The 21,117-nt window shown below is 36.1% G+C and overlaps 1 protein-coding gene across 1 annotated transcript in view; it reads left to right on the forward strand.

Annotated features, from left to right (window-relative positions):
• Positions 1-1,215: 1,215 nt before the first annotated feature.
• The window catches only part of LOC111148829 (transmembrane protease serine 11G-like), a 46,018-nt gene continuing 26,116 nt past the window's right edge, over positions 1,216-21,117 (forward strand). The window contains exon 1 of the mRNA XM_022505650.1: positions 1,216-1,285. Within this exon, the coding sequence (XP_022361358.1) occupies positions 1,216-1,285 (70 nt within the window). The remainder of the gene's footprint in view (positions 1,286-21,117) is intronic.

Genomic DNA, 21,117 nt, shown 5'->3' on the forward strand with positions numbered 1-21,117 from the left:
AAAAACATATTTATTACTCTATCATAAATTTTAAATTTTTTCAATAACAATATTGCTATATATTGGTTTCTCTATAATTCTGTGTATTCTATTTTATGTATCTAAAAAGTACTATTATGAGAAGGGATCCACAGTCTTCACCAGCCAGTCAAAAAAAGAAATAGCATAAAAAGAAATTAAGAGCCTTTCACCTATGGTGTAAAAACAAAATCCATTTTTTTTGGTTTTCAAAAATGTCATGATTATCTTTTCCTGTTTTCCATTTAATCCCTCATCTTGGTTTCTTCCCTTTAGTTTTCAAAAGGTACTTCTAGGGCTTTAAATGCACTGTGATGTTATACATAACAAATATACAAATACAAATAAATCCTTTCGCATAGAAGCTTTTCCCTCCTTATCATTTTAGCAAGTTTTCTTTATGAAACTGTTGTAACCACTAACCATATCCCCAGAGTATATGATGTTAGATTTTCACTAAAATCTACTAAGACTGAGATACCATATCCATAATAATGTTAATAATGTTATTATTATTCCTTTTGCCAGGTAATTTTTTTTACCTGGCAAAAGGAATTTTGTAGATATGATTAAGGTTACTAATCAGTTGACTTTGAATTAATAAAAAAGGAGATTTTCCAGATACGTCTAATCTAATCCTTTCAAAGTAGAGAATTTTCTCTTCCTGATAGCTGAAAAGTCATAGATTCTAAGTATGAGAAGATGCACTATTGCTGGCTTGAAGATGGAAAGAACCATGTATCGAGGATTGCAGGTAGCCTCCAGGAGCAGGACAGCCCTGGCTGACAGGCAGCAAAGAAACAAGGAACTTAGTCTTTCTACAAGGAACTTAATTCTGCCAATAGCCTGAATGAGCTGGGACAGGATTTCTTACCATAGCCTCCACAAAGGAACCCAGCTAAATTCACACCTTGCTTTCAGCCTTTGACATAGCAAGCAGAGAACAAAGTTGAGCTTGCCTGCGCTTCTGATGTCCGGAATAAAAATAGATAATAAGTGGCTATTGTTTTAAGTGCCTGAGTTTATAGTAATTTGTTACACATTAATAGAAAAATTGACAAAGTTATAAAACTTTTATTTATTACTTAATTTGAACATTCCATCCATATGCTCATTTATTGATTGTAATTATCATATGTTTTTGTTTTGCCAAAAACTTTTTTTCAAAACAAAAGAGGGATGGAAATATGAGTGACTATGCGTTGTCAAACTGACCAAAAGACAGACTTAGTAAGCACTGAATGTCAAAGAGTTTGCACAGGTTCTGGTAAGTGCATTCATTCAAAGACATCAAAGTTGCTAGCCTCTAATCTTTCTCTCTCCAACAGGAGAAATGGATCTATAGACCTGAAAATAAGCAAAATGAAAACTAGATGCCTGCCTAAGGGAAAGCATGGGTCAGGGGCTATTCAGATAGTGTGAGAGCCAGGGAAATTAGAAGATATCATCCTGGAGGAGTCATCTTAGAATGTAGGCTTTCAAAGTCTACAGTCTCTGTATCGACACATTCTAGTTAAATTATTTGAATCTTACAGCCAGGTGAAGTTTGAATTGAGCACTGTGCTAGAAAGAAGGGAAAGGAAATTTTAGGTGTGTGGGTAAGACATGATGGGGAAAAAAAGGACTGGATGGACAGAAAAGAAAACTAAAAGTCCAAGAAGGTAAATGCCTCTGTAGCTACGAGGGAGAGTATATGGAGAGAAGATAATCAGTTGGTGAAACCCTTCAACATGGCAGTTGGCACAAATATATTTTCATTTTCTTATCTTAGAGCTGGATTCCCCTTTAGAGCATCCAAAACGAACTACTAGGCCAGATATAGTGGTACATGTACTATTGCACTAAGAAAAAGAAGTCAAGGGCTATCAAATGCTTTACGGAAACTTCTGATCCAGTTGCACACTTGCCCTTCAAGATGAACCGCGGGGCCTGAAGACGAGACTTGTAGTGACTCAACAAAAAGTGACACCCCTTGAAAGACAAATCCAAGTTTTCAAGGATGTTGCTTAGGTTTTGAATGCAATATTGTTTCTCATTTATTTTCATTAGCCAGAACCAGGAAATTCTTACTTCCTGCAACAAAGACTTATCAAGTGATTCTTCACTTCAAACCCTACTATTGGTGAAAATTTACCCATCCCAACTTGTTAAACTAGTTTACTCTAAATCCTTAAGCATTCTTTCTTTAGTCAGCTTACAAATCTGAAGGAATGCCCGGATGCCACTCATTTGACAAGAAAGCACAAGCAACACGGAGTTGAAGGAGTGTGGATTCCCAGCAGTGTACGATGTATCAGTAAGTTTAACTTGATTTCATGTTTGAAAGAGTTGTTTCAGGTTGTGGTTTCTTGTTCTGAACATTATCATTACTGGGAATTTAATAGACCTTTTTTTCCTTTAGTGTTAAAGAAAATAATAACACGTAGTAGTAATGTTAATGCTTTTTATTTCAGGAAACCATGCTAACAATTTCATATTTAGGATTTGAAAAGTTTAACAAGTTGGATTTTCATTGGAAATTTTAACATGAAAATGGGATAATCACAGAGAGAGGAAGGGAAAACAGAGAGCCTGAGGTAACATTGTGTAAATTTGTAGGAGTGGAAGGATGTGGCAAGGCAGAAAGTGTTTTCTCACTCTTATCAAGACTCTACAATATATAATATTGTTTGTGATATTTCTAAAGTATGCATTTAATTGACACATTGGAGAGGAAATACACAAGTTGTATAGGAAGTATTGTGTTTTACCGATTCTGAAATTGATAAACATCATTAAAGTTTAAAAAAATGAATAAGAATCTTAATGTCCTTTGAGAAATCCTTTGCTTTTTAAAATAAAAATTTAAAGAACAATATAAGAACAATTATACATAAGAATGTAAAAAGCAGGTAAGAGCAAATAATCTTAAAATTTCTGTATTTTAATAGATTTGGAACAAGTCTATAGAAAATAAATCTTAGACATTTTTTTAGTTTGCACTCCACATCTGATCCATTCTGCATTTTTCTCAAGTTTGAACATTCTTTATGTACAAATATGAATCAATTAGTACAAATTACTCAGATAATGAGGGAACTACAAATGTCTTTTCTAAAGACGTTTAACGAGAGATTTACTATATCCTTTGTTAATTGGATATTGTGTATAAAACTCAATTCTTTTTTTTTAAAGATTTTTTTTTATTTATTTGACAGAGAGAGAGAAATCACAAGTAGGCAGAGAGGCAGGCGGAGAGAGACGGGGAGGAAGCAGGCTCCCTGCGGGGCAGAGAGCCCGACTCAGGGCTCGATCCCAGGACCCTGGGATCACGACCTGAGCCGAAGGCAGAGGCTTTAACCCACTGAGCCACCCAGGCGCCCCAGGATTTACTTTTTAAATAGAATGTAATAGAAGATAGAAGTAGGATGATGATCATTATTAATATTATTTTTATTTTTCTGAAAAGTATCTCCATTCTGTAGGGGAAATATGTGGTGATTCCATATAATAAAGATAACTGAATTAAGCCTATCTTTTTCCTCTTTTTTGCTCTTCAATTTCTTTAGTAATCCAATATTTACTCAAGAACTACTGTATACTGGGGTGCCTGGGTAGCTCAGTCAGTTAAGTGTCCAACTCTTGATTTTGGTTCAGGCCATGATCTCAGGGTCTTGATTGAGATGGAGCCCTGTGTCAGTGTCCATGCTGGTCATGAAGCCTGCTTAATGTTCTCTCTCTCCTTCTCCCTTTGCTCCTCCACCCCCATCACTCTCTCTCCCTCTGGGAAAAAAAAAAAAAAAGAATTACTATGTACCAGTCACCATTTTGGGCACCAGAGGCATAGGGATAGGGATGAATAAACATACAGTTTTAATTCAGTTTCTTTTAAGGCTCATGCAAATGTCAATTGTGTATTACAGCTGGTTAAAGGCAAAAAAAATCTATCAGAAAGGTAAAGAGAGAAATGAAAGTGACACAAAAGGACACAGATGGGGAAAACAGGCTGAAGTAAAAATCTGGGAAAAGCAAAAGACCCACCTCTGATCAATAGACTAAGAAACCATTTAGACCTCTCCATTCCTATTTCTTTATAGTGTCAAGATTGTCAAAATTTTCTGATCCAGGTCCAAAATTCGTACAAATTCTACTGTCCGTATCCCTATTCAGATAAATCACTATGTCTGCTTTATGGAGTTTTGCCATATTGGTTTTGGTTTTTCTTAGTTTTGAGGCTCCCAGGGATGGTAAGTGGTAAGGGTACTTGGATCGGAGGGGGCAGTGTTGAAAAACTGTCCTTACTCTCTCCCCATTGATAATCCATGTCTCAGTGTAGTTGAATCTCAGAGTTTTCTCCATTTGAAATATACAATAAATCTTCATTAGTTTTTGTCTCCTGTGAGTAATGTGAAGAAAATATACCTATTCTTTGTTGTACATGTTAGTCCCTAGTAGAATCTTTGGCGCATAATATGTTAATTGAACGGTTTAATTGTTCTTCAAATTTATGTGAGACTAATATCCAACTAACTCATCAGGTACTGGTTATTTGGAATTTCTCCATTTGACTTAACTGGATTTCATATCTCTTTCAAGACTTTTTTCCATAGAAATATTTTCCACAGAAATATAAACAAATATTTTATTTACTCTTCTAGTAAGTCACTCTGTATTAGTATTACTCTTCTAGTAAGTCACTCTGTATTAGTAATAAAAATTAGATATAGTGATATAAATAGGTGTAAATACATTTATAATTTTAGTCATTGTTTTCTTTCCTAAAACCGAGTAATTATGAGATAGACTCCTTGGATTATCTTATTCCTACAATGAGGTTTTGAATAATTTTACATTTCTCTCTGTCTCACACAGAAATATTAGTCTCTTTTTTTAATTTTTAATTAAATTTTTAATAAATTTTAATTTAAAATTTTTAATTTAATTTTTTATAATTGACATATAGTATTGTCTTAGTTTCAGATATACAACATAATGATTTAATATTTGTCTACATTATGAAATGATTACCACAATAAATCTAGTTAACATCCACCACCATACAGTTACAATTTTTTTCTTGTGATGAGCACTTTTAAGATCTACTCTCTTAGTCCCATCCAAATATACAATATAGTTGCTTTGCTGTACATTTCCATGACTTTATTTTATAAGTGGAAGTTTGTACCTTTTGGCCACTTTCACTCATTTCTCCCTGTCTCCCTTACTGCCTCTGGCAAACACTTAGAGTCTCTTTTCATGTAGTAACACCCATTGATGAATTTTAAGTTCTTCCCCACATTGATTATTAAATCAAGTTTGGGTCTTATAACAATAGGCATAAAAAGACTGTTAGGTGATTTTTAATTTGGAAACCAAATTTGTCACTTAAATAACAGATTTCCTTCATCTTCTGTAATAGTGCCTTGGGCTCCAGGAATTCACTGTCAATGTAGGACTAGGACAAAATTAAAAAAATGAGACAACAGATGGCCCCTAACCTAAGTAGGAGTGATTTGTATCTCTGAAGTCACATAATTCCAAGTTTAAAAATCCAATTAAAGTTTTATCAGAACACACACACATTATACATGGATATACATTTGTATTTTCCTTTTTATATATTTTTTAAAAATAAGACTTAACAAGATATAAACATCTGTTTTTCTGTGGTTAAATATTTTTATAGGAAAATGTCATTCTAGATATCTTTAATTTAAATCTCTTCTATCTTTTTATTTTTCAATCTCGGTAAAATGGACACATATATCGTAAACAACACTGTAATAATGAACATCCTTCTGGCTAATTTTGCACACATTCAAAATTGTTTCTTTAGGATAAGTAATCTGCACTTTCACAATTTCTGGAATGTCATTCCTTAACAAACTTCTCTACATCGTAAACTTTTCTTTTTGCATATCTTTAGGACACACTATTTTTTACAACCATCTCAAGAAAGGGTTTACTATTGAAGATTTAGTCTTTGTCCTCCTGACTCTCCGATGCCACCTGGGACCATTGCTCTCCACACCCATGTAAATGCTCTTGCAAACTGGCTTGTTTCTCTGAGCTTCACATAGTTTACTCTCTGTTCTCTTTCCTTTCTGTATGGTGGTCCCTATGGATCCATGATTATGCCTCCCCCTGCCCCGTTAATGAAGACTGGCACTTGCTTCCCCATCTCTTTCTCTACTTCAAGTCCTACATCTACCCTAGGAAACATCAGGGCCTGTGCTTGATTTACAACATCTTAGTCATTTATTTCCTTGATATCCTCATCTCTATAATATTTTCTTCAAATACTACTCTCGTGTCTACACCTAGACTTTGTCATGACTTGGAATTACACTTCGTGAATCATAACTTTGGACAACTATCCCTATCCTAACCTTCCTTCTTGAAGTCTTAGTTACTGCTAATGCATAAGGGTATTTTTTTTTTAATTCATTGGCTTTTCTAATCTGTAAATTCTTTTTTTTTTAAGATTTTATTTTTTTTAAAGATTTTATTTATTTGACAGACAAAGGTCACAGGTAGGCAGAGAGGCAGGCAGAGAGAGAGGAGGAAGCAGGCTCCCTGCTGAGCAGAGTGCCCAATGCGGGGCTCGATCCCAGGACCCTGAGATCATGACCTGAGCCAAGGGCAGAAGCTTAACCCACTGAGCCACCCAGGTGCCCCAGATTTTATTTTTTAAATAATCTCTACAACCAACATGGGGCTCGAATTTACAATCCTAAGATCAAAAATCGCATGCTCTACGACTGAGCCAGGCAGGTGTCCCCAAAATTTGTCAATTCTCCATACCCATCAATTGCCACCCCCATTACACACATACATGTTCTTTTTTGTTTTTCTTATGATCCTTATGTTCATCATTTCAACAAATTTTTGTGAAGATTTTGTTTATTTGAGAAAGAGAAAGAGAGAGCACCCAAAAGAGCACAAGTGGAGGAAGGAGGAAAAGGAGAGGGATAAGCAGATTCCCCACTAAGCAGGGAGCCTGATGCAATGGGGGCTCAACTCCAGGACTCTGGGATCATGACTTGAGCCCCAGGCAGACACTTAACCAACTGAGACACCCACGTGTCCCTCAACAAATTTTTTAATGATGCCAAACCCCATTAAATTCTATTGTCCTGTGTTTTTCATCACTCATACCTAGATAAATTCTAGAGAGGCTATGACTGTCTGAACAATGACTCACCCCTGCCCAGACCACTGAGAAATGCACAGAAAATTCACAAGTTTCCAAGAGGTGCCAGTTCATCTGAGGACTGAGCACTAACCAACATTCCTATTATATCCCCCTCGACTGTACTTCCATTTTCCACAATGACTATCTCCACCTCCTCCAGCACCTTCAAATTTCCAATTCTTACCACCCGGCCTCTCACATTTCTACTAATGTGACTGATCAATTAGATGAAAATTCCTTCAACTTCCTGACATCAAACCAACAAACCTATCTATATCCATTCAACTCTAAGAGGATGCCTACAGTGCATCCAAGTTCTCTAATCTGCTAGGTTTAACCATATGAAATATCAATTCATGACCACTTTTGACCCCTACAAATGGCAGTTTGATATGCAGGAACCCAAGTTTGGAATCCAGGATCCTTCAAATATCCTCCCAAACTCAGGATCTCTATTAGCTAGTTAACAGCATTGTAAGCATCTGCAAAACTCTTCCAATCATAAGGCAAAAAAATTCCTCCATCCACCCCATACGCCTTGCTGACTTATCTCTCTCTTCCCATCCGTAGTCAAATTCATGGAAAAAAAAATTTTATATCTGCTGTCCTGTCTTTTCACTCCCAATTTTTCCTCAGATCCACTAACATTTGCTTTATAATGTCACTACTCTGTTCCTTCTCCTGTTGCAGTCACCAGTGATTCACTACTGCTTAAATCTATGGGTTTCTTAAATTTTCATCATATTCGATTTCTCAATAGCACATGACACTATGGATCAATCCTTCCTAGAATATCCTCTATCTTTCATTATCATATCACATTTTACTTTCCTCCTCATTTCCCTCTGTGGTTTTCAGACTTTTTATTCCTTGCCCATATCTTAAATGTTACTTAATCTTCTTTAAAATTCTTCTCAGAGTCTTCCTTTTTTCCTATTATTTCAACAGAGAAAAGTCTTGAGCACTGCCATATGCTAGGTGCTAAAAATACAAAAATTAATTTGATACAGTATCTGGCTTATTCACTGCTATAATCTTGGTTACTGGAAGTATCTGACATTAGTATAAACTCAGTAATCATTTTTAAATGCTAAAGTAAAACTGCTAGATTAAAAAGAGTGCATATTGAATAGTTTTATTCATGTTTATAAGTTAACCTACCTACTCCTTTTCATATTTGTAACATAAACTTTCCAATTTGCCACTCAACTTTCATTTTAGTTATGAAAAATGGGTAAACAGAAGACTTGATCCAACATTAGCTTTTCCCCTCATTTTTTTAAAGTTGTCAGATTACTGTTTCTTTTGATGATGTCTGGTTCTGCATGTCATTTTGTGAATATCTCGTTCAAAAATATGGAAGCAAAAAGTAAAAATCAGCCAAGATCATGTGGAATGACTTATCTTTCTTAGCTCCACGAAGTTTATAAGCAAAATTATCAATTTTTTAATCAATGGTTATTATCAAACAACTTAAAACAGTGAAAAAGACAAAATGTATTCAAACAGGGAAGTTTCTAAAAGGAGAGGTCTTCTCTTGGTGTGGCATTTAAGTAAAACACAATGTTTTTTTGTTTTGTTTTGTTTTTAGTACTTTTGAATAGTGTTGGCATAGTACAATATTTCAAATGTCCCTGTAGGAATAAATAGTGTGCAATAATTATTTATAGACTTGTGAAAGAACAGTTTGTAACCTGGATGTACTATTGCCTAATCCATCCACAATTAATCTTATTTCATGAATTCACAGCACAGTCTGTATGCTATTTCCCAGTTTATTAGCCATCTAAGAAAAAATACCTTCCAAATTTCCTAGATATTGACATATTACTGAGTTAAAATGCAGTCTTGATCTCCAGTTTTAGTAAATGAACCAGACATCAAATTTCAAACTCATACACAGGGGTTGTAGTGAATGGATACAGAATACTTCTTATGCAAACCAAGAATATAAATACTAATAAGATGAACTTAATATTATTTTATTTCAACAATAAGAACAATGAATGTACTCAACTCCTACCAAGGACAAGACTATTAACTGGGTTCCTGATAGGGGGTTAAAGAAAAACTGATTTCTGGTAAAGAAAAGATTGAGAGAATAAATAGTAATAAATACAATACAATTTTAAAATGAATAAATGTTAAGTACAGGTATAATCAATGTAATTTCAGCAGCATTACCTAAAATACCAATATTTGTGCTGGTGATAATATGAAATGACTTTAGGTAGGATTTATTTTAATGTATGATTGAGAAAATAAAGCTACTCTATCAAACTCAGTATTGGTGGGTATTATTGCTTAGGGATTGGCTATATTAAAAATAAGTTCATTTTAAAAATTTAAGAAAATTGATAGAGATATTAGTGCTTACAGCAAAAGATTGTGATATTGCAACTGAAATCTGGAAAACAACTCAAATAAAACAACTAATTTTAAGCAGGACAGAATTTGAACACTTCAAATAGAGCACTTGAATAAGGTCTTAAAGATGAGTAGATATTATATAAATAGGGAAGTGGGAGAGGGCAATTTTAGACTAGGGTCATTAGACTAACAATGCAGAATGCCTCCTTGGTTAATGTAATAGTTGTTTTGTTTTGTTTTGTTTTGTTTTGTTTTGTTTTGTTTTGTTTTTGACCAGGTTGACATCTTCAAGAAAATGCAGATTAGAAGCCCTACTTTTTAAAACAAATCCTCATTTTGTGCGTTTATTATGGAGGCTACTTATATACTTCAGCACTCATAAAAATATATCACAAACAAGGAACACAATTTTTTTTTTTATTTTTAGGTTTCATTGTTGCTTTTTATAATGACTACATTTAAATATGCTTTGATAGTAACAACCTGAATTTGCCACTCCTTTCAAGTTTATCAAATGGAATCCTCTGTAATTCCTGCAATTCCAAGCTCAAATGCCAACTCTCTGGGAAAATAATCTTGCCCTCTCTAAATATTCTCTATTTTATAAAGAACTGATAAATTAAAATGCAGATTACTGAAATACTCCCATTCCAAAATAAATAGCAGTTTGGAGCAAATAGCATGGAAGAAACACTGGGTTGAGGGTCAGAACACCTGAATTAAAATTCTTCTAGTTAATACCTGTGTGCCATTAGAGCATACATAAGATCTGCTTTTACCACTGTACTGATATTTGAGATAAACACCATGAAAATTATAAAAGATTACAAAGGTAAAAGGTTATCATTATTAATGGGCTCAATGAAGGTGCCATTGAGAATGTATCAGTAGGATTTTATAATAACCCTACTGTCAGATGCATCATATAACAAATGATCAAAATGATTTTCTAGACATTTATAATACCTTTTTATACGTTTATAATACTTCTTTGACTTGAACTCCTACTCAGATTTCAGAGAACAGACCCAATAGAATGGTTCATTGCGTCCCACTTATAAGTGAATTGTCTCTTCCCCAAAGGATTTTACGTCTCTCCAACCAGGAATACTCATTTTCTGTCCTCTCCCTCTTTTTGGGGTGCTCTGAAGGTCACAGCCCAGACAGCTAGTGTTCTCACTATCTTGAGACATGTGACTCAAGCATGCTTCTCCTACATGGTCTGCTGACCAGCTCAACTGTAAGGCCATGGTTGCTATGGTTACTCCACAAAGTACTAGAAGCTCTTAATTGTTGTCATGTACTACTTTTCTGATTCTTGGGATTTTTCCAGATCTTTGTACTGAGGCTGAAAATAAAATTGTTTTTTAGTATAATTCTGCTCAGTAAAATTTACTTTCCCAAACTTCTATTTTTGTAACACACCCCATTGGTCATTGCTGTAGTAATTTTGGATTAGGACCTGTGTTCCACGGAGGAAAATACTCATAAGTAGAAGACAAGGAACTTGAGTGGGCTCAAATAATTAGTACTTTTATGTTCTTGGGTAAATTCTTATAGCCTCAAGTGAAAAATGAGTAAATCATATTTACTATGTGAACCTTACTAGATGTGGGATGGATCAAGGGTTACAGGGTAAAGCTAAAGCTCTTTAAAAACTCTAAAGTGCTATATAAAAGAAAGCTATCATCATCATTATTATTATTGTTAGGGTGACCTCTGCCTCACCCTTCTACCCTTCCACTTCACCCTTTGTTCTCCCAAACCTGTTTGAAATAAGGTGGGGCATCTTTGAGTAAAGGACCACTCCCTATCTTCTCAGGGGCCCTAAGAGTCTCTAGAACCACCCTCAGGAGGCTCTGATTACACTGTGTAAATTTTATCAAACACAGACAGAAAGAACTCCCAACAATTAAAGATAGCTTATCAGATATATAGAAATGCCATTTATATTTAACTGAAGGAATATAGTCATCCTTGGGCAGGTATTTTGCCACTGAAGTGTGAAGATGAATAATAGGAAATGAGATGAGAGAACTATCTGTACGCTTGGTTACCACATCGACAGGACTCTCCCAAATGAGTGTGATTTCTGTGCAGTGACTGGACTGCCTTGGTCAGAGCAGAATGTTTACACTTTTTTTTCCTTTTTCTTTTTTTCTTTCTTTCTTTTCCTTCTTTTTTTTTTTTTTACACTTTTCAAACCATCCCATTTTGTTCAGTAGGATCAGCAAGTCTTCTTCATTCAAACCTGATAGCAATAGCTAACCTCAAGCAAGCACTTGCTCTTTATTCATTCTCATATCTCTGTAGGAGTCATCTGCATTTTCCAGATTAATAAACTCGGGCTCTAATAAATGAGATGAGGTTACGTGACTAGTGAGTGCAAAGGCATTTTGTCTGAAAACATACAGGGCTATTTCCCAACCCACACATGCAACCAACCTCTCTTCAGAGAGCTGGTGAGGTTATTGTGATTAAAGCAACCTCTTAAAAAAAAAGTAATGTGAGAAAAACATTGCCTATTTTCTGTTGAAGACTATAAGATACATGCAGGATTGGCTAGAAGAGGTTAAATATCATGTAAAACTGCAGAAAATATCGTAACACTGTGCTGTCCTCAAACATATTCTTAAGAGCCTGACCCATAACAGTGCATGATGCATGCATTAAGGTGAACCCAATAAATCAGCTACTATCAGCTTCTTCTTCCTCATGAGACATCAACCCAGAGACCCTCTTAATATGTGACATATACAGGACAGATTAAACAGATGTGTGGGATATTGAGAAAACCATCTGGGCAATCAGAGAAAGTAGGAGATTTTCCTCTTAATTATCTAGATAATGTCTTAATTCTTGACCTCTTTTCAAAGTGATTCTGACAAATTGTAGGAAGACAAGACTAGAACCCAATCTTTTCACTCCTTATTCCATATACCCTTCACTTAAATTTCATTGTCTCTGAAGAAAGCAGAGCAATGTCACTTCAAAGAATAAACCAGAATTTATTGCCCACATTGGGCCAAACACTGTGTTAAACATTACTGTTGTAAGTAGAAGAAAGACAGAGAACACGGGCACAGAAATAAGAGATTTAAAAAAAAAAGGCACAATGGTGATAGCTGATGGGTTAATGGATGCTATCTTCTAATTATTTCTATTTTCTCAGTGAAATGGTTTTAAGGCCATCAGCTGAGGGTGAAGATGAAAGAGGAGGTATTAAAGATTTGAGAAGATAAGGTATGAAATAATCCTCTATTTCTCACAGTAGTAGAAAGAGAGAATAACTAAGGAAGTATGATGCCTAGGAAGCACTGAGGCCAACTTGAAGTTAATGCTCCTGCAATTTAAAATGAGACTCATCAGCAAAATTGAGTATTTTTTCTCCAGCCATATTTGTATAAACACAAAGTAGGTGAAATTTGTTTTTAACCATGGTTGGAGTTTTGCTATATGATTATGATATAGAGAGAGAAGACTACAAGACTGAGGGTGTATGCCAGGAATGAGTATAATTAGGGACCATGGGCTTTTTGCCAAGTAAAAGAGCAATGCCAACATGAGGGTGATGGGAGACAGTGAAAACATAGTAGGATGTGTGGTTTATAAGTCCCAGTGGGGTACTAAGGCAGTTGTGGTAGTTGCAGAGTTGGGTGATTAAAATTTAGATTATGGAGGAATTGACACTATTGGCAATGACAAGACATAGAGCATAGTATGAGACTGGGCAGCTGAGGTGGGGAGAAGGACAAAGTGGTACAGATAGCCAGAATATGAAATAGAACATGACCAATTTTGTTGTATAGCGAAATATGTAAATGAAGCTTCAAGGTTGCTTCTAACTGGAATGGGATTGCAGTGAAAGGAACTGGACCTTAAAAGAGGGAGAAGGCATTCAAGTAGCACATTGAAAGGTTTCCAGAAATGGTAATGGCAGCAGCTGCAAAAAGAGGAGGTTAGAAACACAGAGGAAGAGAGAATATTTGAGGCAGAAGGGGTGAATGTAAGGAACAGACTAGCACATGTGCAGGGAAGTAAGAACCCAAAAGTAAGTTAGACACAATAAATGAAAGACACTACCTATACTTAAAGTTGTCCAGTGGGTTCCTATAACTCTTAGAATTATCAGTACTTTGTCATCACCTTCAGGGTCCATGATCTGATCCTTGCTTGTCTCTCTGACTGAACTTTTTCTCCTCTTTCTTGGATCTACCATGATCCAGCACTCTGGCCTGATTTCTTTCAGGAACTCAGGAAGATCACTTTTGTTCCATCTCTAGAATCTTGCTGCCACTTTGTTGCTCTTTACCTAGTTCTTCTAGAAGCTTCCCAATTCACTTCTCAATTCATCTTCGCAATTCATCTCTCAGCTGAAATGGCATCTCTCCAGGGATAACTCCCCACTACTCAGTTAAGCACCCTCTCCCCCCAGCTTCCACTCGCTCTCTATTCATTAATATACTTTGTTTTCAAGAGTTGAGACTTATTCTTTGGCTTGTTTTATTTTTGGCCTCCTTCCACTAGCTTGTGAGCTTCACAAAAGGAGGAAACTTGCCAGTCTTGTTTGCCACGGTTTTTCCGGGAGCAGAATCAGCTCTTAGCACATAATGAGATCTCTCTAAATATTTCCTCAATGAATGATTGGATGAATGAATGAATACTAATCCAGAGAATTTATGGTCTGCATAATGAGAAATAGTTGAGAGATTTTGAATGAGTCACACTATTAGAACTGTATAATTGGAAAATAATTCTGGCAGCAACATTGTAGAATGTATTTAAGGGGAAATTATCTAGATAATTAATTAATAGATAAAGAGATCTATTAATGGCTACTGTGATTGTCCAAATGAAATACATCTAATGCCTGAAGTAGGATGGTGTAAAGGACATGAAAAGAAGGGGCCAAATGGGAAAGACAATTCAGAAGTAGACTGGCTTTGTGAAGCAGTTGTGCAGAGGGAGATGTTCTATGATTCTGAGTTTCAGAGAGTGGGTAATCTAGAAAATTGTAGATAATTTTATTAACATATATACTTGCTTTTTAAAAATGTGATTTAAAAAAGTAAAGGAAGAGTTTAACACGAAATGAACAGATTATGGTAGAAAGAAGGTGATACAATAAGAACAAAGCAGAAGAAATGAGTAGAATGAAGAAAAGAGAAACAAAAGCTACCATGGAAAAGGAAAGAGAAAAACAGAAAAGATTAATGAAGATGTGGAGAAATTATAACATTTTTACATTGTTGATAGGAATGTAAAATGTGTAGACACTTTGGAAAAGTTTAGCAGTTCCTCTTAATGTTAAGCATAGAGTTATCATACGACCCAGAAGTTCCACTCTTATCTCTATATGAAAAAGAAATGAAAACACATGTCCACACAAAAATTTGAACATGAATATTTACAGCAGCATTATTCATAACAGCCAAAAAGTAGGAACAATTCAAGTGTCCATTAGCTGATCAATGTACAAATAAAATATAACATATCATAAAATGGATTATTATTTGGCAATAAACACAAATGAAGTCCTACCTTCCACTATGGAAAACAGTATGGGGTAATACATGCTATCATACTGATAAATTTTGAAAATATTATGCTAAGTGATGGAGGACAAATACAAAAGACCATATATTATATAATTCTGTTTATGTGAAATGTCAAGAATAAACAAATCTATAGAGACAGAGAATAGATTTATGGCTGTCTAGAGTCAGGGAGTTAGGGAAAAATAGAGAGGGACTCTTAATGGGTACAGAGTTTCTGTTTAGGGTGATAAAAGTTTTGAAAATTGATTGTTGTAATGTTACACAACTTTGGGAATATACTAAAAACTAAAAACCGTCGAGTTGTACACTTTAAATGAGTGAACTGTAGAGTATAAGAATTATATATCAATAAAGCTGCTAAAGTAACAAAGAAAGGAAGGAAGGCAGGAAGGAAGACACTAAAAAGCTCTGGCAGCTCAAAATATGTTTTGACTAGATGTAAAAACTTCTGACAGTTATTGTTCACTGAACCTGTCAAAGTTTCCTACCTATCATTACCCTTCCTTTTTGACACTCATGTGACTTCTCCAGCAGTATCACACCCTTCTTTCAATAGTTTCTTCTGACTCAAGAAAGGCTTTCCTTCATTTTCTTTTCACATTTTAAATTTTACATTATTTTATTTATTTTTATTTAAATTCAAGTAAGTTAATATATAGTATAGTATTGGTTTCAAGAGTAGAATTAGTGATTCATCACTTACATATAACAGCCAGTGTTCATCCCAACAAGTGCCCTCCATAACACCCATCATCCATTTAGCCCATCCCCCCACCTAACTCTCTTCCAGCAACCCTCAGTTTATTCTCTACATTTAAGAGTCTTTTATGTTTTGCCTCCCTCTCTATTTGCCTCTTATTTCATTTTTCCTTTCCTTCCCCTATGTTGATCTCTTTTGTTTCTCAAATTTTACATATGAGTATAATCATGTATTTCCCACTGGTCATTATAGTGACAGTAGAACTTGTTCGTTAAAAAGTATTTGTAGCTAATACATCAGTGCATGCTTCAATGTTCGAAACAAGACCTGCTTTTTTGTGGAGGTCAAAATTTGTTGTTAAACCGCAGTAGGAAAAGAATGATTAAGGATAAATGAGGCTTAACTAAAAATCTTAGTAAGGAAGACACACAAATGGCTAACAGACACGTGAAAAAATGTTCATCATCATTAGCCATCAGGGAGATTCAAATCAAAACCACATTGAGATACCACCTTATCCCAGTTAAAATGGCCAAAATCAACAAGACAGTAAACAACAAGTGTTGGAGAGGATGTGGAGAAAGGGGAACCTTCTTACACTATTGGTGGGAAAGCAAGTTGGTGCAGCCACTTTGGAAAATAGTGTGGAGATTCCTTAAGAAATTAAAAATAGAGCTATCCTATGACCCCACAATTGCACTACTGGGTATATACCCCCAAAAAACTGATGTAGTGAAAAGAAGGGCCATCTGTACCCCAATGTTTATAGCAGCAATGGCCACGGTCGCCAAACTGTGGAAAGAACCAAGATGCCCTTCAACGGATGAATGGATAAGGAAGATATGGTCCGTATATACAATGGAGTATTATGCCTCCATCAGAAAGGATGAATATCCAGATTTTGTATCAGCATGGATTGGACTGGAAGAGATTATACTGAGTGAAATAAGTCAAGCAGCAAGAGTCAATTATCATATGGTTTCACTTACTTGTGGAGCATAAGGAATAACACAGAGGACATTGGGAGATGGGGAGGAGAAGTGAGTTGGGAGAAATCTGAAGGGTTGGATGAGCCTGGTGGTGGGTATTAAGGAGGGCATGTATTGCAAGGAGTGCTGGGTCTGGTGCATAAATGATGAATTTTGGAACACACACACAAAAAAATTAATTCAATTTAATTTAAAAATATATATATTAGTAAGAGAGGGAAAATGTACCGATAAAATAAGCTGTGTTGGCCAAAGTGGGTGCAGTACCATTCTGGCCACTTTATCTTCAGTAGCCCAGGTCAATGGCTTGTACATCCTTTTTGGTCCTCATCAGGTTTTAATTACCTCAGTACTCTAAAATTTCCTTCAAAGAAAAGCTTCTCATGGAACTTCACTATGTAAATTTGCATTAATGAGCAGAATTTGGAAAGTAGCTCTCTCTGCCCTTGATTATCCCCTTTTGAACTCTTATCAACTAAAACACCAGTTATTTTAATTACGACATCAGTCAACTTTTCATTTATGAAATATTATGTCTTTCTCATTTGCATAATGTGGAGTTACAGAAACAAGACAAACAGCTTGTCAGAACATGAAACATAGAAGGAAGCACAAATCTTCATTTAATCTTTCGCACAACTTTTAGTTAGTATTTCTACTCACATCACAGATTTTATGCAAGTCTCATCACATCTGGTGCTACAATTAAAATCATCATCATCATCACTGCTAAGCCACTGTTATTATGAATAATAATACCATCACCTCCTGATATTTGCATAACAACAGCTTTCTTCCAGAGTTATTCTGCCTTCCCTGGCCAATGGATTAAAACCCCATCCAGATGATTCACCCATCTTGTCTTGTCTTAAGCTTTCTCATACCCCTTATTGTAATTTTTTCCCTATGGATGCTCTGAATGTGAAAGTCTGATTATGCCTACCTCTGAAACCTGGGATTTCTCTTGAAGGCTCTGGTGGTCCCCCTTCTCTCAAGCTTAGACCCTGTTATCTGCCAGAATTCTGCATGGAAATCATCAGGGCTTTGATAGTCTCCCTAGGGGCTTCCCAGTCTGTGCATAGTTTCTTTCCTGTGTTGTCACTTATATATCAAGGTCCTGGGCAACAGTTCTTATCTCTTTCCTTCATAAACAGCACATCTACTATCCAGCACACGCTTTTCACCAGCTCACTCCATTTCATCAAGTACAAACCCCTTGGTATCTTTTTCTGCTGCTTTTGATAATTTAAATAAATAAATAAATAACCAAAACTCCTAAGTCTTCACCATGTTTTAGTAACTATTCTAAGTGCTCTTATGTAAATTAACTCATTTAGTCTTTGCAATAATCCCACAAAATGGGTATTATTACCCCCATTTGGTAAAAGGATCTGAGACACAATGAGATTGAATGCCCAAGGTCCCATAGTAGTGGAGCTGGGATAAAAAATTGGGTAGACTGGCTGCAGAACCCACACTCCTAACTACTATGAACCTCTTTCAGAGACCATGGACCCTTCAAATTATGTGGCCATGGCTGTGGCAGAAAGAAATCCTTTTATCTCTCATCTTTGAATCACTGAGGGACAATATTTTGGTTATATAAAGCATTTTAAAAGCTCCAGGAAGGGACGCCTGGGTGGCTCAGTTGGTTAAGCAGCTGCCTTCCGCTCAGGTCATGATCCCAGCGTCCTGGGATCGAGTCCCACATTGGGCTCCTTGCTCGGCAGGGAGCCTGCTTCTCCCTCTGCCTCTGCCTGCCACTCTATCTGCTTGTGCTCACTCTCGCGCTCTCTCTCTCTCTCTCTCTCTCTCTGACAAATAAATAAATAAAATCTTTAAAAAAAAAAAAATAAAAGCTCCAGGAAAAATAATAGATGCTAGGAGAGCTATCTAAAGGGAAGAACCTGAGTATATACCTTGGTAAAAAAAACTTGTGACATTGACTAGCTGACACTGGTAAGAGCAGGAAGAGTCCATTCCATTCTGCTGAGCTTTGGTTCAGGAAATCCCTCCCATGAGAGTCTGGATAATGAACCACTCAGAATGTTACCAAAGGCAGGGGAGAGACCAATGCTTTGACTCTTTGTGAAAGGTTTTCTAGATTGACCTGCTTGAATGAATAGCTTTTGTCACTGCTCCTCTTTGCTTTGGCATAAATACCTCAAAGGTGAGGTCACTTATATCGTTTTGTTTGTTTGAATGTCAAAGGCTTCTCTAAGGCTGGTTTTTCCTACACTGTAGTGAATCTGTTTAGTCATCTGTCTGGGATAAGTCTGACCAAATTAATTCTTTGAATTGGAAGGATTAGGGGGAGGGAGAAACAAGAAAGGAAAGAGGAAGGGAGAATTGTCCTTTCGAGATTTTTTTTTTTTTTAAGATTTTATTTATTTATTTGACAGACAGAGATCACAAGTAGGCCGAGAGACAGGCAGAGAGAGAGGAGGAAGCAGGCTCCCTGCTGAGCAGAGAGCCCGATGTGGGGCTCGATCCCAGGACCCTGGGATCATGACCCGAGCCGAAGGCAGAGGCCTAACCCACTGAGCCACCCAGGCGCCCCTCCTTTCGAGATTTTTAAGTGCAAAATTTGTAATTGTATCTTGATTTCAGGTAAATGCTTGAGCTTGTTTTTTGTCCTAATTCATCTCTAACAAAACTCTCTGCTAAAAATAGTTTTTGTGTTACAAATAGTTTAGGGTCAACTCCTCTTTTATGACACATTATTTTATTTAGTAGACAAATATTTACCAAGTACCTATGAGGTTCAGGCTCCACCAATCTGGAATAATCACTGATATCAGCCATTGAAATTCATTAATGTGCAAGTTAAAATTAGATCAGTACTGAAAAAGATCAGTGAGAAAAAAATATTTTATTTTTTAAAAAAATATCTAGGAATAAATATTTTGTGCATGTCTACATAATTAAGAAAATGTACTCAAACAATTTTTCAATTGTGACCCATACATAAGTCACAATGACGTTTCTGGTGTTAGAAGTTCAACAGGAAACCCCACCCTTTTGATAATGAGAGTTCTGTTGTGAAATAAACTTCCTCTCTATCAACGGTTTTCTGTATTGGACTCAGAAGAGAAGACAGTGAGAAGATGGGCCCAGCATTTTTATTTATTTATTTATTTATTTTTAAGATTTTATTTATTTGACAGAGAGAGATCACAAGTGGGCAGAGAGGCAGGCAGAGAGAGAGAGAAGAAGAAGCAGGCTCCCTGCAGAGCAGAGAGCCCGATGCGGGACTCGATCCCAGGACCCTGAGATCGTGACCCGAGCCGAAGGCAGAGGCTTAACCCACTGAGCCACCCAGGTGCCCCGGGCCCAGCATTTTTAAACTTGAAAAAATTATCGTTTTCAACCATTATTTCCTCCAAAGAGAAATCATTAGTCTTCTGAAATTCTCTTTGAAATACTCTATAACTCTACTAGCAATTTGTGTACACTGTGTTCCTTCCCTATAGACTCTAAGTTCCTTGAGAGGAAGATCTATTGAACATTCTTCATTATATTCCTGTTTTGTGCATAGCAATGTTCAATAAATGTTTACTCAGTTAGCTAATGAACACGTGCATTATTTAGGTTTACCTCTACTCTCGTTCATAAATTCTACTTTCTCATGTATGTCCTTGAGAAATCCTTGTCCTTGTCTTCTGTCTCCTTGTCTTTGTTTGTGCTTTCCCTCTTCTTGTCGTACCCACCATTCTTGCTGATTCCTCCTCCTCAGCTTCCAAAACACAGTTCAAAGGATAAAATCTCTAAGCAAAACCATTTGTACCAACTCATGTCTCTTAACTTATTGGGCATAATTCCATCACAACATTTATCACTTGTATTTTACTGGTTACTTAGTGTGTCACTAGATCACATGCTCTTAAAGATAGGACAGTATGTCTTATTCATTTTTCAATACCAAACAGAAAGTATTTGGCAAACAGAAGAAACTTGGTAAATGTTAACTGAATGAGTTCATAATTGCCTATGATCTTCTATTAGTAAAAATGGTAAATATTTTCATCAGCTCTTTCCTTGCCCCAGCAGGACCCCAACTCTTCTAAAGATACTTCAGATGTCTGTAGATTTTAATAATCTTGTCTTGATACCAACCAAAGAGTAGCAAGCCAGAGTAACTCTAGATCCTTCCAGAAACACAGCAGAACTCAGAATTAGTTCTACCTGACTGAGATACTTAACAGAGCTCAGGTTGATGGTTCTGGGGTGAGGAAATTGCCTGTAGCTTCTTTGCCCAGATACCAGAATACAGAAGTATCCCCACTTTTTTCAGATTGTTGATGCCAA

Source organism: Enhydra lutris, unplaced genomic scaffold (genome assembly GCF_002288905.1).
Source record: "Enhydra lutris kenyoni isolate GAN:26980312 unplaced genomic scaffold, ASM228890v2 scaffoldscaffold21, whole genome shotgun sequence".
Classification (NCBI taxonomy): domain Eukaryota; kingdom Metazoa; phylum Chordata; class Mammalia; order Carnivora; family Mustelidae; genus Enhydra; species Enhydra lutris.